This window comes from Marmota marmota, unplaced genomic scaffold, assembly GCF_001458135.2.
Source record: "Marmota marmota marmota unplaced genomic scaffold, marMar, whole genome shotgun sequence".
Lineage (NCBI taxonomy): Eukaryota > Metazoa > Chordata > Mammalia > Rodentia > Sciuridae > Marmota > Marmota marmota.
The window spans coordinates 21,637,893-21,652,985 of NW_026000057.1; the positions used below are offsets into that span (position 1 = coordinate 21,637,893).

The 15,093-nt window shown below is 33.1% G+C and overlaps 1 protein-coding gene across 4 annotated transcripts in view; it reads right to left on the bottom strand.

The window, feature by feature from the left end:
* Positions 1-15,093, bottom strand: part of Snca (synuclein alpha) — a 99,313-nt gene that overhangs the window by 77,041 nt on the left and 7,179 nt on the right. For all 4 annotated transcript variants that reach the window (XM_048813619.1, XM_048813618.1, XM_015484418.2 and 1 more), the window contains exons 3-4: positions 12,991-13,032; positions 6,429-6,571 (exon numbers count right to left, since the gene is read on the bottom strand). In XM_048813619.1, the coding sequence (XP_048669576.1) occupies positions 6,429-6,571; positions 12,991-13,032 (185 nt within the window). The remainder of the gene's footprint in view (positions 1-6,428; positions 6,572-12,990; positions 13,033-15,093) is intronic.

The window sequence follows — 15,093 nt, forward strand, 5'->3', positions numbered from 1 at the left end:
TGCTTTATATGTTTAGGGGCTCCAATGTTAGCTGCATATATATTCACAATTTTTATATCCTCTTGATCAATTGGACACTTTATATATTATTAAAGATTAAGTATCCCTTATCAGAAATACTTGACACTAGAAATAACATAGACTTTTGAGTATTTTCAGATTTTGGAATAATGGTACATGTATTCTTATAAGCTAAAGTGAATTTCTTATAGGTAGCATTAGTTGGGCCTTGATTTTTTATTGATTTGGCCATATCACAGCTTTTGACTGAAAAAATTTAGCCCACGTACACTTACAGTTATTATTAATAGGTAAGGACTTCTTACTACCATCATATGGTTATCTCAACAGATGCAGAAAAAGTATATGACAAAAACCAACATTCTTTCATTATTAAAAACTCAAAAATTAAGTATGAAAAGATGTATATCAACATAATAAAGTCCGTATATGAGAAGCCCACAACAAACACCATAGTTAGTGGTGAAAACCTGAAAAAAAAGGGAAGAATGCCAACTCTTGCCACTTCTATTCAACATAATACTGGAACTCTTAGCAATACATATTGGAAAGGAAGAAATGAAATTATACATATGTACATATGACAACTTGATCTTATATAGAAAAAAACCCTAAAGTGCCCAATTTTAAAAAAAAGCTAGAAATAATTGATAAATTCAGTAAACTTGCAGGATACAAAATCAACATTACAAAATTGATAGCATTTTTATATACTAAAAACCAATTATCTTAAAGAGAAATCAATAATACCTTTTACAATTACATCAATAAAAATAAAACATTTATGAATCAATTTCACCAATTTTTTAAATACCTATCAGTATTCTGAAAATTATAAAACATGAATGAAAGAAATTGAAGAAAATAAGAATAATTGGAAAGATCATCTGTACTCATTGATTATTAGAACAATCAATATTCTGAAAATGTCTGTACTACCCCAAACAATCTAGAAATTCAATGTACCCATCAAAATTCCAACTGTATTTTTTCAAATAGAAAAAGAAATCTTAAAATTCATACGGAACCCAAAGAGTCAAAGCAAAATATTCCAAATAGCCAAGCCAATCTTGAGCCACAAGTAATGGCACAGGCATATGATATCTTTGTAGCTGATTTTAAAAAATAATATAAAGCTATAGTAGTCAAAATATCAGTGCACTATCAAAAAACAGCATAAACAGCAATGGAAATGAAAAGAGAACCCATAAATAAGTCCACACATTTGCAATCTATTGATCTTCAACAAAGATGCCAAGAACATGCAATGGTAAAGAGGGAGTCTCTTCAGTATATGGTATTGAGAAACCTGGATATCCACATGAAAATTTCTTTTAAAAATGTACTCTTATTGCATACCATAAACAAATATCAACTCAAATGGATTAAAAACTTACATAAACACGATACAACAAACTATAAAACTAACTAGAAGAAAATAAAGCAGAGTTTTCCAAGATTGATTTGAGCAATAATTTGGGGAGTTATGACCCCCAAAACACAGACAACAAAACAAAACTAAGTAAATAGAATAGTATCAATCATAAAAGCTTCTGCACAGCAAAGAAAATGATCACCAGAATGAAGACACAACCCACGCAATAGGAGAAAATGTTTGTAAACCATATATCAGATAGGATTAATACAGAAGGAAATCAAAATATAGAAGGAACTCAAGCAACTCAGTAGCAAGAAAATAAATAACCTGATTTATAAAATGAGCAAATAATCTGAATAGACATTTCTCAAAAGAAGAAATAAAGATGGCCGGTAGGCATATGAAAATATGCTTAACATCACTAATCATGTGGGAAATGCAATTCAAATGATTTATCACCTCATACCTTTTAGAATACTTTTATAAAACAGACAAAAGGATGGCAAGAATGTGGAGAAAAAGAAACCCTTTTAAACTGTTGTTGAAAATGTAGAAAGGTACAGCCATTATGGAAAAGAGTATGGAAGATCCTAAGAAAATTAAAAACAGAACTATCACATCATGCAGTAATCATATTTCTAGGTACATAGATCTTGAAAATCTATCTGCACTCCCACATGAACTGTGGTATTATTTTCTATAGTCAAGGTATACAACAAACCCAAGGGTCAATCCACAAATGAATGGATAAAGAAACTGTGGTGTGTACACACACAATGTAATATGATTCAGTGTTCAAAAAAAAAAAAAAAAAGAAAAGAAACGATTCCATTTGCCACAATGTGGATAAATTTGAGGACTTTATGCAAAGTAAACTAAGCTAGGCACAGAATGACCAATGATGCATGATCTCTCTTCTATGTGAAAGCTAAAAAAAGTCAAACCCAAAGAAACAGAATAGAACAGTGGTTGCCAGGGACTGGTGGATGGAAAAGAATGGGGTCAAAGGTATACAATTTCAATTAGATAGAATGAAGCAAAAATAAATAAATAGAATAAAAATAAGTTCTGAGATCTAATGTATAGCAGGAGGTACTGTATTTAATACTACTATATTATGTACTTGAAATGTACTAAGTCGGTAGGTTTTAAATGTCACCACAAAAAAGAAAACGATAGTTGTGTGAGATAATGTATATGTTAATAATGTTGACCCTAGAATCATTCAGGATGTACACATACATCAAACTCAGGAGTCAGAATGCAGCTCAGTGGAAGAACCCTAGGTTTAATCCCCAATTCCACAAACAAAAACAGAACAAAAGGAGCAAAAAAATACCTATCATATTATATTCCGTAAACATATAATTTTTATTTACCAATCATACCTTAATAAAGCTGGAGAGAAACCACTTTAAGTAGCTGTGGTTATATCTTTCTGTTAACATCAAAAGTAGGTAGAATACATCAAAGCAAGCATTTCTCAAAGAAATAAATGCACCAAATAAAAAGAGGAAAATAAAAATGAGCTACTAACCATCTTAGTTTCAAATAAAACAGAAAAAAAGGGAAGGAGGGAGAGAGGGAGACAGTTTGCTTACCGAACATCCAGTTATAAGCCAGATACCCTTCAAGAGCATAAAGGGGGAAACCAATGCCATCACCTACTTTGCAGCATTCCTGACCCTAAAGAGAAATACCAATAGCCAAGAGAATGGCACAGCCATTCATCTCCTCCTGCAATCCAGATATCTAATAGTCCTCATTGTCACATTCATATTTCTTCAAATTTCTAGCATATAGCAAACCATCATTATTTCTAGAATAACAAGTATTTGAAGATGAAAAAAAAGAAAAGAAGAAAGGAAAGGAGGGAGGGAGGAAGAGAGGTTGTAAGCTTTTCATTTCTCTGACCAAAATACCACACCAGAATGATTTAGAATAGGAAAAGCTCACACTGTCAGAGGTTCATTTCAGAGTTGGCCAACTCCATCACTCTGGGCCCAAGGTGATGCAGAAGGGCATGGTAGAGAAAAGATATTTAGCTCATGGGAGCCAGAAAGCAGAGGGAGAGAGATCAAGGTGCCAGGGACAAACATAAACCCCAAAGGAATTATCCTAGTGACCTACTTCCTATAGCCACACCCTACCTGCCTATAATTACCACCCAGTTGGTCCATTCACCTCAGGAAGGACTGATAAGGTTATAGCTCTCATAATCTGATCCTTTCACCTGTGAACATCCCTGATTTAACCCAGGAGCCTTTGGGGGACCCCTCATACCCAAACCACAACGGAAAGATGGAGAAAAGGCAAGGAGATGAGGAGAGGAGAGGAGAAAAGAAAAAAAGGAAGTGAGAAAAAGAGAGTTATTTCTATTCACATGGATCACTCTAATTAGAGTGTAAAATATAAAATTAAGTTATTTCAAATTTCTTATTGAATAGCTCAATAATTTCATTTATACTCTTTAGAATTTTTGGCACAATTATGGGTGTTTATTAGAATATTCCTTGAATTATTATAGAAACTCAGCATATTATTGCTAAATTTGGCTTTAACAATTTTCTAGTAGAATTCGCTAGTAAATGAGAAAGGGTTTTAAGGGATCTGCAAAAGGTCATCCAGTCAATTAATGACCAAGCAGGACACAAAGATCAGCCATTTTAGTTCCCAGTCCGATGTATTTTTTCCCATAGCCATGCTACAATTTCTAGGTCTTATGACTTCGTTTCATTTTAGAAACTTGTTAGAACCTGTAGTACCCATTAGAGAAATATCTCCAAATGGTTTTCTTATATCATTTAGATTTCTGCTTTAAACTATTAAAATAAGTAGCAGTGTTTTTAAAAGGTGAAAAAAAGCAATTTTAAAAATGATAAAGCACTTTCACACCTCATTTGTAATTTGCATTATATATTTTAAATAAAGTCAAAAAGTAGAGGGTGTATGTTTGCCTGATTTCTTCATATTCTGAAGCAATGAAATTCTCCAGTTAAATCTGGTTGTCCACATTTCAGTTTATAAAGGCACAGAGGAGGTTCACTACTGAGGGATTTGTGGGGGGAGTGTTAAAGTAGATGGATCAACATTCTGGGCGCTCAGTCCACCCCGCCTGGTTGTGCGACCTTGAATACTTAAGTCTCCTCTGTGAATTTCAGTTTTCTCATCTGTACAATCAGGAGATTGTGCTAAATCATGTCTGTCAATGGATGTCTCCTTAGGCCCTCCTGTGTTTATATGTGAGCATGCATTTTTCTGAGAAGAGGTTCTATAGCTTTTATTAGATTGTCAAAAGAAACTGGATCAAAAAGCAAGTTAATTGCTTCTGTATCAGTATCTGAAGTCCCTCGTAACTTCTGAATATAACAAAGCTATGAACATAATTTCAAATGGGAAATAGGAATCAGTATAACTATTAGCACGAGTAAGATTATTGGAAAAAAAATTCTGTACACAGGTGCATGGCTATGGTGAAGCATACATTTAAATGTTAGCTGAAGGAATTCTCTAGAAGCCCAGTCCAGATTTTCCATGATTACCATTAATTGCCCAGACAATGTAACTACATATGGAAAATCTAAATATATCATCAATTTCTAGTCCATCCTCTTTATTATCAATATTTTAATGGGCCACCAAGGTAGTCCTGCTACTTAGGATTATACGAGGATCAGTTATATACTCGCACACACACACACACACACACACACACAAAAAAAAAACAGTCTATCCACACAAAGCTTCTTTCTCACAGTTATCAAAACATCCATCCCCAAACCACTTTGATTATAACCTTTGAATGGATGGCTGAATAACTGATGTTCTTATAGAATGCACGATTACAAAAGATTCATAAAGTCACTCTGCTTATTCACATATTTTCTTCCTTTCATCTATCCTTAATTTAATAAAATTCATTAATTATCTCACATGGCTGGAAATTCTCCTGGACCCCTGTCAAATATCAGTGAACAAAATAAATACATTCCACTCTCATAATCCTTACTTTGTGCAAGAGGAGAAATGAAATAAACAACATATGTAAAATAAGTAAATTATTATTTTAAAAGACAATAAACACTTGGGCAAAAAAAGGGGGGGTGATGAGACAGAGTAGAAAGATGGAGAATATCACAGGAGAGGTTTCCAATTTTAAATAGGTCAACGCAGGCTTCACCAAGAAGGTGTCATTTCAAAAAGTCCTGAGGAGATAAGGGAGTGAGCCAAGTATGCAATCTTGGGGAAGAGCTTTCTAGGCAGAGAAGGAAACAGAGCCAGGATATGCTTTATTTGTTCAAGGAATAGCAAAGAAGCCACTATACCAGGGGAAAAGCAAAAATCATCCTGATGTTGTGATCATGAAATACGTAAAATTTCATCTTTGGTTCACATTTCATACTCTATTATTTCTGTATTTAAGAAGAAAGACATAAGACCTATTTTATAATCTTACTGGAGTCCTGAATTTATCAAGGTATGCAAAGTTAAAATTCTTCTGAAAATTTATGAATCACTCCAGAACCATGATCTGTTTGGTATGCATTTTAAATTTCTCTGTTCAGACCAACATATATTTGTAAAAAGCTGTTATTTGATATGCAAATATGGTATTTAATAGGAGATGATGTCATTGTACAGTAATCAACTAAAAGATCTTCATTTTAGAAACTGAGAGCTCAGGCACAAAGAGATTTGTTATTCAACAAAGAGAAATTCTAAGATTCATAGTTAACATGAAAGCACCCATTCTTTATGAAATGTCACTGATCCTTTTGGCATTTACTACATTGTTCGTTTCATTAACTTTCTTCCAGAAATTGAAACAATGGTGATTACTGTACAATTTATAAGGCATTTCTCTGGGTTATTACTGCAAAGAACAAAAACCATATAAAGATAGTAATTTTTTTTTTTTTTAATGAAGGGAGGGTCAGGGAGCCATCCCTCACAGGAAGCATCTTATTAAGGAAAATGAACCATGATTTCAGGACCTTATAAATATAGCATAAAATGTGGGCAACCATACCTTGCCCAGCTGGTCCTTTTTGACAAAGCCAGTGGCAGCTGCAATGTTCCCTGCGCCCTCCACCGTCTTCTGGGCTACTGCTGTCACACCGGTCACTACTGCCCCTCCAACATTTGTCACTTGCTCTTTGGTCTTCTCAGCCACTTGAACAAATCAAAAGCAACAATAGATTAATGCATGATGGGATGACAGTGACTTTAAATACTTTCTACTGTGAACTTCTACATATCTGTATTGACCTAAGCCCTAGATGATGTGATGAAGGAATCAGAAGAAACAAAATCTACCAAGATTCAATCTTTGAATCTTTGCTGAAGCATTTTCTTGTAATTGTGCACAATGCTAAAAGGTGCTTCAAATTTAATTATCATGAACGTACACTCATTAGCAGTTTGGGTTGGATTTATATTGAGGAAAGTGTTCCTAAAGCCATACTACAGGATTAGTTACAGTTGAATCAGTCTCAGCGTGAAATGTATTTCTTTATTTCATTTTCAGTACCAATTCTTTGATCTCACTCACCAAATTCATTTTCACCACACCTCCAAAGTAATATAACACTTACTGCTTACAGGTGAAGCATTACTAATCCAATGATCCAAAATTGGAAATGCTCCTAAAATTCAAAACTTTTGGGCACCAACATAGAACCACACAATATTATTTAAAATGTCATATAAAATTATTTCCAAGATTCATATAAAAGGTATATGAAACAAAGAAATTGTGTTTACACTTGGGTCCCATCAGTCCCTTTCTTAAGATATCTCCTTATTTATATGTAAATATTCCAGAACCAAAAAAGGAAAAATTGAAATTTGAAACATTACTGGTCCTAAGCCTTTCAGGTAAGATAGTATACATGTTACCTACACATGCTAGAAATAAACAACAATAGAAGGCAACTTCTATCCTTTTAGAAAACAGAAGGGTTCTTAGTAATAAAATTGATTTTCCATAAGTTCAATGGGAACTTAGGAGCTAGACTTTGAGTGTGATAACAGATTTATTTGTCACTCAGTTTATCTTAGTAAAATAAAATAAAATAAGAACTTAAGAAAAGGCAGTGTTAATAGTGTAGATTGGATTTGTAAGTAGAGATTTTAACTTCATATCAAAAAATCTCCAAGATATTCAAGAATTATATCTAAGTACTGAATGGTATTTCCATATTATTTCCATAAGATTGCATAAAGAAAGCTCCAATTTAAAAAAGGGTTGTTTTTTTTTCAATTAACTAAAGGGTTCTTTGAAAAAAAAAACAAAACTAACCAAAGAAAGAGATTCTGCTTTTTTAATATTTCCAAGGTCAGTAGAAAAATGAAACAGCTCCTCTTCATCCAAACCTCTGTCGAAGCCTTAGGTCTTTCATCTCATCTACATGTATGTCATGTTTGTCTTTCATTTTGTCTCACAAACTTATCCTTTGTTTTCCCTCCAAACTTAAGAAATCTTTGCTTTTGAGGGATACTCTTCCTCAGGCACTCTCCTAAACAAATAAAAAGACCATTTTTTCATGCTTTATACTTCTCCAGATAAGCCTCAGTATGGTGACCCCAAAGAATTACACTATATCAGCTCTTAAGTGTTATTCACACGATTATTATACTATGCAGAGCTGACATCATTAGCTGGAGAGGCCAATAGTTAAGCAAGATGGACAATGCAATTTGTTTTGAAACGGACTACTGAGGTCATAGAAGCCAACGTGGTTTGTAAGGACTCTTTAGTCCAAGTAGTGTGGGGAAACCTGACATGGATCACAAAGCTTAAAGCCAAAAAGAGTCCACAGCTGATGTTGCTCTGTATCTATCTGCCTTTTAGGCTAGAACTTTGTAGATTACCTACTGTCTTCCCTTCTAGGTCATGGCTGATACCTCTTGAAGAGTCATTGCTAACCACAATCCAAATTCTATTCAAATGCCAGTGAAAGACTGTCCTGGAAATTTTATGTCTTTAACATTCCTGGAATGTTGATCCTTTAAAAATAGTGAATTGTATGGTTTAAATTGTCATTGCTTTTCTTTTCCAAGAACACGAATAGAAAGTTTTGCTCAAGACGAACATTTTCTTGTCATAAAATCTTAAAGCAAGACAAAAATAGGTTTTGATTTTTTTTACAGACTCACGGTTTTTCTGCCAGCCATGAATTTTACAGTATGTAGATAATCCTTTACGTATGTATAAACTTTAATATATTGTTTTAACACATATAAACTTCACAGTAAAATGAACCTTGTATGTTACTATAATTTAACTAGGCTTTATTATTTTAACAGCAAATAAATTAATTCCATTACAAATGGCAGAATGTTCAGATATCAATAACAGACACAACTGAATAGATTTTTCTAGGACTGAATATTCCAAGAGGATCTCTCCTGACCTTGACCTTAGTATTTCCCCTTTGAGTCTTTTAGACTGTTTCTCCACTCACTGAGATGCCAAAACAAAAGGAACCCAGAGAAATGCAAATCAGTAGACTTGGATTTAATGAATGGTATTTAATTTTAAGATAAAAGAAAAGAACTTCTAATTGGGACCACAAAGGATTACTTTCCTCCCATCCAATAGATACTATAATATTTTTAATTCATTTATCTCCTTCCCAATGTGCCAGTCTTTCCCTTTTTTGTCCATACAGCTCCGTCTAGCTTGAATCCTTTATCCCATTCCTGTTCACTAAGCAGACTCAATTGCTTTTGCTGAAACTTAGCTCAAATGTCATATTCCATTTAAAAAAAAAAAAAAAAACTTTTCCCAAAAAGTACCTTTTTTCCTCAACACATGACCTCATAAAGTTTTAGACATACTCTGCTACTGAACTTCCTTCTGCCTTGCACTATAATTATCCATTAACCACTAGTCAGCTCCCCTTCACCTGCCCTATTGTGAGATATTTCAAATTAAAGGATCCTGCTTTATTTTTGCTATATTATCCCTTCATAGACAGTCAACACATAATTTGGAATGCACTAAAAGGAATATTGTGTCTATATTAAATGTTTACATTAATTTCAATCATTAAATTTACATTTTGTTTAGCTAAGTTAAAATTCCAAAATGGAAATACAGAAACAAGTTTTAGAATAAGGTAAATCTAATCTTTGACATTAAACAAAACTATAAAATAAGAAGTTCTAGTTTGAATTGGCATACAAATTCTAGATTTGGGGAAAAAATTTAAAACAATTTACTGAGAAATATTATTAAATCATGTTGAAAATGAGTTTTGGTATGTTTTATTATGATGTAATAAATTTCTGTTGCTAAGAATCAAAACCTTCAGAAAATATCTAGTGTTCAACATTTCTTTATACCATACTTATATGAAAAAAAATCTACATATATGTGAGGTGTGTGTGTTTCTGGGTTTTTTTGTGTTTTTTGTTTCTCGGTGCTAGGGATTGAACCTATGAGTGTTTTACCATTGAGTTACATTCTAGCTCTTTATGTTTTTCCTTATGAGACAGTTGCTTAGGGCCTCCCTAAACTGTTTAGACTGGCTGGACTCAAGCTTGCGATACTCTTGTCTCAGCCTCCCAAGTCACTGGGATTACAGGCACTGCACCTGGCCTATCCTAATTTATTTTTAAAGCATCTCTCCAAAGACATGTGTTTCATGGGCTGTGGCTGTGGCTCAGCAGTAGAGCGCTTGCCTAGCACATGTGAGACCCTGGGTTCGATCCTCAGCACCACATATAAGTAAATAAAATAAAGGTATTGTGTCCAACTACAACTATTAAATAAAAGACATGTGTTTCAGTTAGTCCAATTTAAGACATTCTCATATATTCCTTTAACATTATGCTTTGGTTGACAACTTAAATATAATTTTCTGAGGCCCAAATGCCAGGATTTAAGGTGAAGCTTTCTTTTTTTTTAACCTTGAAATTATATACTTGGAGAATTTACTTCCTTTAGATTTTATTGATAGAAAACCCCTGGCATAAGTTGACTGAAATCTATATTTCTGCACAAGCAACTCACGAGCTAAATCTTGGGGAAAGTGTTCTTCTAACAGTATTGGATAATGTATGTACTATAAAATATTTTCTTGCTTTCCTCAATAAAGACAATAATGAACAACATTTATTTAACAGTTATGATGTACCTATATAAACATTTTAGACCAAGTATAATAAGCAATCAGTTCTCTCCTTATACATTGAAGTGATTATCACAAACTTACTTATCCTCATAACTGGAATTTGGGTTTTATAGTAAATATAACAAATTAATTAGTGTGTTTATCTGATGTGGAAGAGGAGTGGCACTTATTGCAGCTACTTTTACTTGAAACGCCTTCTCAGAGTCAGAGTAATTATGACATCATTTTTTATATTCTGCTACTTCCAGGGTCATTAACTGGTATGGTGACTGTACTATTGTCCAAGCCTAAATCACCATATCCTTGCTACCTAAGGGCCTTTCCCATAGTTTTCTGTGAAACACTAGTTTCTCTTGACTCTATAACTATTGAAAGAAAATTTCAAGAGTCAAATATGGTTGAAAAACCCTGGGTTAAACTATGTTATGAAAATTTATTTTACCAAAGAACATTTCCTGTTCTTTAACATGGTAAAGGAAGGATTACATTACACAATTTACAACATTATAAAACCATAGAAACATAAGCTCATGGGCTATTTTACTTCAGAGAATATTTTGTAAAATGTTGAGTGCCTCTCTCCCTCTGTCTCTCTCTCTCTCTCTCTCTCTCTCTCTCTCTCTCTCTCGCACACGCACACACACACACACACACACACTCATAATTACATTCTGGAAAAGACTAAAACTTTCCAAACTTGTCAACAGTTAATCCTTGTAGCTCATCTTCATAGTTTCCTTTAGAAATCAGTAAGTATTAGTAGGCTTCTGTGATTTTCAGCAGATGGAAATATTGGGACTTGCTGTCTTCTTTCTAAACCACATGATTCACCCTCAACTGTCATAATGGAACACCATTAATCTAGGTTGGCTGCCTTCAGATATAGCCTCCTCCTGCCTGCTATCCAGTTGTTACAAAAATCAAGATTAATAATATTTACAGAAGGCCCCAGGAAGGTAATCAATGCAGTGCCTTTACTTGCCTAGTTTTCTGCATTATATATTGAATTACAACAGAGTAAACAAAAGATGCATAATTAGCTTTTAATAGAATCAGTTGTCATAAAGAGTTCTGTTTTATTTTGTAGTTTCAGTTTTATAAAAAATATAAATTCAAAAGGCATATGAGCTGGGGGTGGTGGCCCACGCCTGTAATCCCAGTGGCTGGAGAGGCTGAACAGGAGGATCGAAATTTAGAGGCCAACCTTAGCAACTTAGAAAAACCCTAAGCAACTTACTGAGATCCTGTCTCAAAATAAAAAATAAAAAGGGCTGGAGTTGTAGCTCAGTGGTAAAGTTCCTCTTGGTTCAATCCCCAGTAGCCCATCACCCCCTCCAAAAAAAGACATATGAGATGCTTTTATTCACATGCTATAAAATTGTTGCTTAAGAAAGGTCTACTAGAAAGAAATGATACCTGTATAGTACATACTATTTGCTTTCAGTTTTCTAATGTTTTGTGTATATCGATTCACTTAATTCTTTTACGGATGAGTAAATTAAATCACACAGAGGTTAAGAATCATGCAGAACATCACACAGCTGGTGTGTATAAGCCGAAATTTGAACCCAAGAGATTGACTCTAGTGTTTGAAGTCATAACCAACAACTGATTTAAGATTCCTGTTTCATTTTCCCCATCTCCATTTTATAATTTAGTGACACAAAACATGTTATTTTGGTGAGGCACTATTATATTTAAGGCTCTCTGGTGATATGATTCATGTTTCTGATGGTATCTCATCTCAGCACACCTGTCAGGAAAGGGAGTCATCACAACATGGAACAATGGCAGTGAGTCTATAGGATAATTTGTTAAATTTTTATTCACCTTTGATTTTTCTATTGCTATCATTATTACCGTCATCCTCCTGATGCTCATCATGACCATCATTTTCACTATTCTTTTTCACTTTTTAATTATAAATCTTCTTATAGACTTATTCAAATTATTGACACAATTGGGTCAAGTAGAGATAAATATAGTAAACAATTTATAATCACCTCAAGGGCATTTTCTATAATGTATTCTGAATCATAAAAGAAATACTATAATCAGCATAATTTATGGCCAGAATATTTTATTGGACTTAAAATTTTATGTTAATATTTTGACAAATAATAACCTTCACATTTTGTTAATGCTAGCAGTTTGCTGATTTTTGGTTGGAATGCCTGAATGCCCAATGACTAGAGATTAAACAGAGCAGGTCAATGCAAAGTCTTAGCAATTCTTGGCAATTAAATATATGTCTTTCTTGTTTTTCATGAATATATATAATTAAAACATTCATAAATAAGTAAGTTTAAATTAGGCTAATACTCCCTTAGAATGCTCCTCTATAGGCACAGCAGTTGTTTACAATTACATTCTAAATAATCAATGCTAATGCCCTATTGGTTACCCAATATTTTGAATGTTATCCCTGGATATAAGCCTCTGAGAGCTTACCTGTTGTCACACCATGAACCACTCCCTCCTTGGTTTTGGAACCTATAAAACAAATGAATTCAAAACATAAGTCTCAAACCATCTTTAGATGACTAGTTAGCCAATTTTAATTACAACCAAATTTAAAAATCTCAATCTTCAGAAGTCCATGTGTCAAGATATTTTTGAGGATACCAAAAATAAAAACAAAAGGAAACTGGAGGAAATTGAGTAATCACTACCACAGATAGAAGAAAACAAAGCTAACAGGAGGGAGGTGAGGTAGGGAGAGGTTGATCAGTGGACCCTAAGTTGCAGTTATACAGCAGTAGGAAGTTCTGGGGTCATCCTCCACAATGATTACAGAGAGCAACTGTGCGCTATATATCTCAAAAAGCCAGAGGAAGAGATTTTTGGACGTTTTCACCATAAAGAAATAATAAATGTTTGAGATGGATATATTTAAGTTGATTACTATATATATATATATATATATCTCAAAACATCACATGGTATTCTATTAATATAAACAATTTTGTGTTTTTCTATATCAGTTAATAAAATACACTTAATTTTAAAAATGAAAGAAAAGACTTGGGCATGAAATGACCTTTTATTCCCTTGCTTCCCACTTCACAGTTCCACATACAGAAAGACAAAAAGTGAGATAACAGTGGAGTTAGTGAGAAAAAGATTTTAGATTCAGAACTGTTGAAGCCACAAAAGCACAGCCCAATAGATGAGATATCCCAGAAACACAGATGGAAGGCAAAAGAAGGTGGTAACATTTGTCTAGCAGCTATTATGTAAAAGGCTTATTAAATCTCATTTAATCTTTATGATATTCATGTAATAGAAGTGTATTTTGCCCATTCCATACCTGAGGAAATTAAAAAACCACAGTGCTTTGCCCAGTGTTACGTACTAACAGGCTACAAGCACATTCAACCTTTGTTCCTATGTTAGATAAGAATTTCCTTCAAACCTTGACCATTACTAAATTTACAAACAAATAGTTATTACATGCATTATTCAAACTATATTTCTTAATTATTTCATTCATAACCTCTCTGAGGTTGAATTTTCAGTATAGTTGACACCATTTTTTTTGGACTAAAAGGTTTTTTTTGGGGGTGGACTAAAAGAAAATAGCAAATAGATTGAGATTCATTTAAAAGCTATTCTAAACCTCAAATAATGTCACTCTATCAAGACCTAGAAAATAAGGAAATGAGGACATAGAAGCTGAAAAGGATTTAAACTCATATGTGAACATTAAGATAATTATTAAGCTTCATTTAAAAAATGCACTAAATTTTGTAAAACCCTTCCTGAGCATACAAGAAATAACTAGCAATGCTTTTTAAAACAAACCAGAAAATTGTAAGGGAGCCTCAGTTTCCTTTTCAGCAAATTTAATAAATAAATTAATCAACTACTCTCAAAATAAAAAGGTTTTTAAAACCATGGGGACAGAATAATGTTACTTAGTGGTTGTGCTGGTTTTAAAATGCTAACCATCAAGTCAGAGTCCAAATGGTAAGAAAATACATTGTACAGATATTTAAATTTTTAATAATCATCATTATCTCTTGCTCATAATTCATGAATCAAACTTTGAAAAATGTTTATCTGAGGTTGTTTCTAGATCCAAATTTATTTAAAATTTAGAAGATTTTCATGATCTAATAATGATTGATAAGATGATCTAAATAAATACATAAGATCATACTGAAAATATTTATTGAATATGTTTGAACATATAAAAATGGCATTAAGTGAACTGTGCATGCATCATATCTGAACCTATTGAACCTTGGCTATTTTATAAAAATAGCCAATGGAACTTTCCAGATTTAATAAAATAAGTATACATAAGAATTTTCAATATCAATGTAAAGACCCCTCTCCAACACAAATAAAACATAAACTAAAGCTTTATAGTTAAGCATGTAGTCTTTGGATTCAGAATGTCTGGGTTTGAATATTCATATCACCTCAAAATAGGCAAATACACATTACTGGTCTACATGATGATAAAAGGAAATAATTCATATGAAGTTCTTAAGGCATGTTTAGTATATAGCAAATACTTAGTAAGTGATAACTATTATTCTTCATAAA